Source organism: Capsicum annuum, unplaced genomic scaffold, assembly GCF_002878395.1.
Source record: "Capsicum annuum cultivar UCD-10X-F1 unplaced genomic scaffold, UCD10Xv1.1 ctg53267, whole genome shotgun sequence".
Lineage (NCBI taxonomy): Eukaryota > Viridiplantae > Streptophyta > Magnoliopsida > Solanales > Solanaceae > Capsicum > Capsicum annuum.
Window position 1 is genome coordinate 1 of NW_025861370.1, and position 1,547 is coordinate 1,547.

At 42.3% G+C, this 1,547-nt stretch overlaps 1 protein-coding gene across 1 annotated transcript; it reads right to left on the bottom strand.

The window, feature by feature from the left end:
* Nucleotides 1-8: 8 nt before the first annotated feature.
* Nucleotides 9-1,461, bottom strand: LOC124893036 (pollen-specific leucine-rich repeat extensin-like protein 3; the record flags this gene model as incomplete). Its single annotated transcript, XM_047404174.1, has 1 exon — nucleotides 9-1,461. A coding segment is annotated over exon 1 (1,453 nt), but the record flags the coding sequence as incomplete, so codon positions are not given.
* Between the last annotated feature and the right edge of the window lie 86 nt (nucleotides 1,462-1,547).

Sequence of the window (1,547 nt, forward strand, 5' to 3'; positions counted from 1 at the left end):
AACCTTACTTGCCATATCCATACTGGCCTTAGTCCCTGGATTGGGTGGTGGAATCTTAACTGGAGGACGGGTTTGAAGGGCTGGTAATAGAAGAGGTTCATGAAGAGGAGGTGGAGGAGGAGTAAAAACAACTTCTTTATGACCAACAAAGTTTTTTTCAGTAGTAACCCCACTTGCGATATCCACACTGGCCTCAGTCCCTGGATTGGGTGTCGGAGTATTAATTGGAGGACGGGTTTGAATGAATGGTAATAGAAGAGGTTCATGAAGATGAGGTGGAGGAGGAACAAAAACAACTTCTTTACGACCAACAAAGTTCTTTTCAGTAACCCCACTTGCCATATCCACACTGGCCTCAGTCCCTGGATTGGGTGTTGGAGTCTTAACTGGAGGATGGGTTCGAAAGGATGGTAATAAAAGAGGTTCATGAAGTGGAGGTGGAGGAGGAGCAAAAACAATTTCTTTACGGCCTACAAAGTTCTTTTCAGTAACCTTACTTGCCATATCCATACTGGCCTTAGTCCCTGCATTGGGTGTTGGAGTCTTAACTGGAGGACGGGTTTGAAGGGATGGTAATAGAAGAGGTTCATGAAGAGGAGGTGGAGGAGGAGCAAAAACAACTTCTTTATGACCAACAAAGTTTCTTTCAGTAACTCTGCTTGCAATATTCACACCGTCGTTGGTTCCTCGATTGGGTGTCGGAGTCTTAATTGGAGGACGGGTTTGAAGGGATGGTAATAGAAGAGGTTCACGAAGAGGAGGAGCAAAAGCAACTTCTTTACGACCAACAAAGTTTTTTTCAGTAGTAACCCCACTTGCCATATCCACACTGGCCTCAGTCCCTGGATTGGGTGTTGGACTCTTAACTAGAGGATGGGTTCGAAGGGATGGTAATAGAAGAGGTTCATGAAGTGGAGGTGGAGGAGGAGCAAAAACAATTTCTTTACGACCATCAAAGTGCTTTTCAGCAACCTTACTTGTCATATCTATACTGGCCTCAGTTCCTAGATTGGGTGTTGGAGTCCTAACTGGAGAACGGATTTTCAAAGATGGTAATAGAAGATGAGTTTTATCAAGAGTGTATGCATTAGTAGAAGGTGGAGGAGAAAAAACAACTTCTTTACAACCAATAAAGTTCCTTTCAGTAACCGTGATTTCCGTATCCACACTGGACTTTGTTCCTAGATTGGGTGTTGGAGTCTTAAACTTAACTGGAGGACGGGTTTGCAAAGATGGTAATAGAAGATCATGATTTTCATCAAAAGGATATGCATTAGTATGTGGGGAAGGAGGAAAAGCAAAAATAACCTTTTTACGACTAGCAAAGTTTCTCTCAGTAACCCTAGAACGAGTTTGCAAGGACGACAATAGAAGATGAGTTTCATCAAGAGTTCTTGTAGCTTCATTTGTTTCTATCCTTGAGAGAACAAGAAGAACAAGAAAGAGGAGGAATGGCTTCATGATACTATTGTAGCTGATGATTCCTACAAGTTGTTAAAGTTGTACACTAAAATGAGGACGATAAGAAAGATTGATGTGTCATTTTG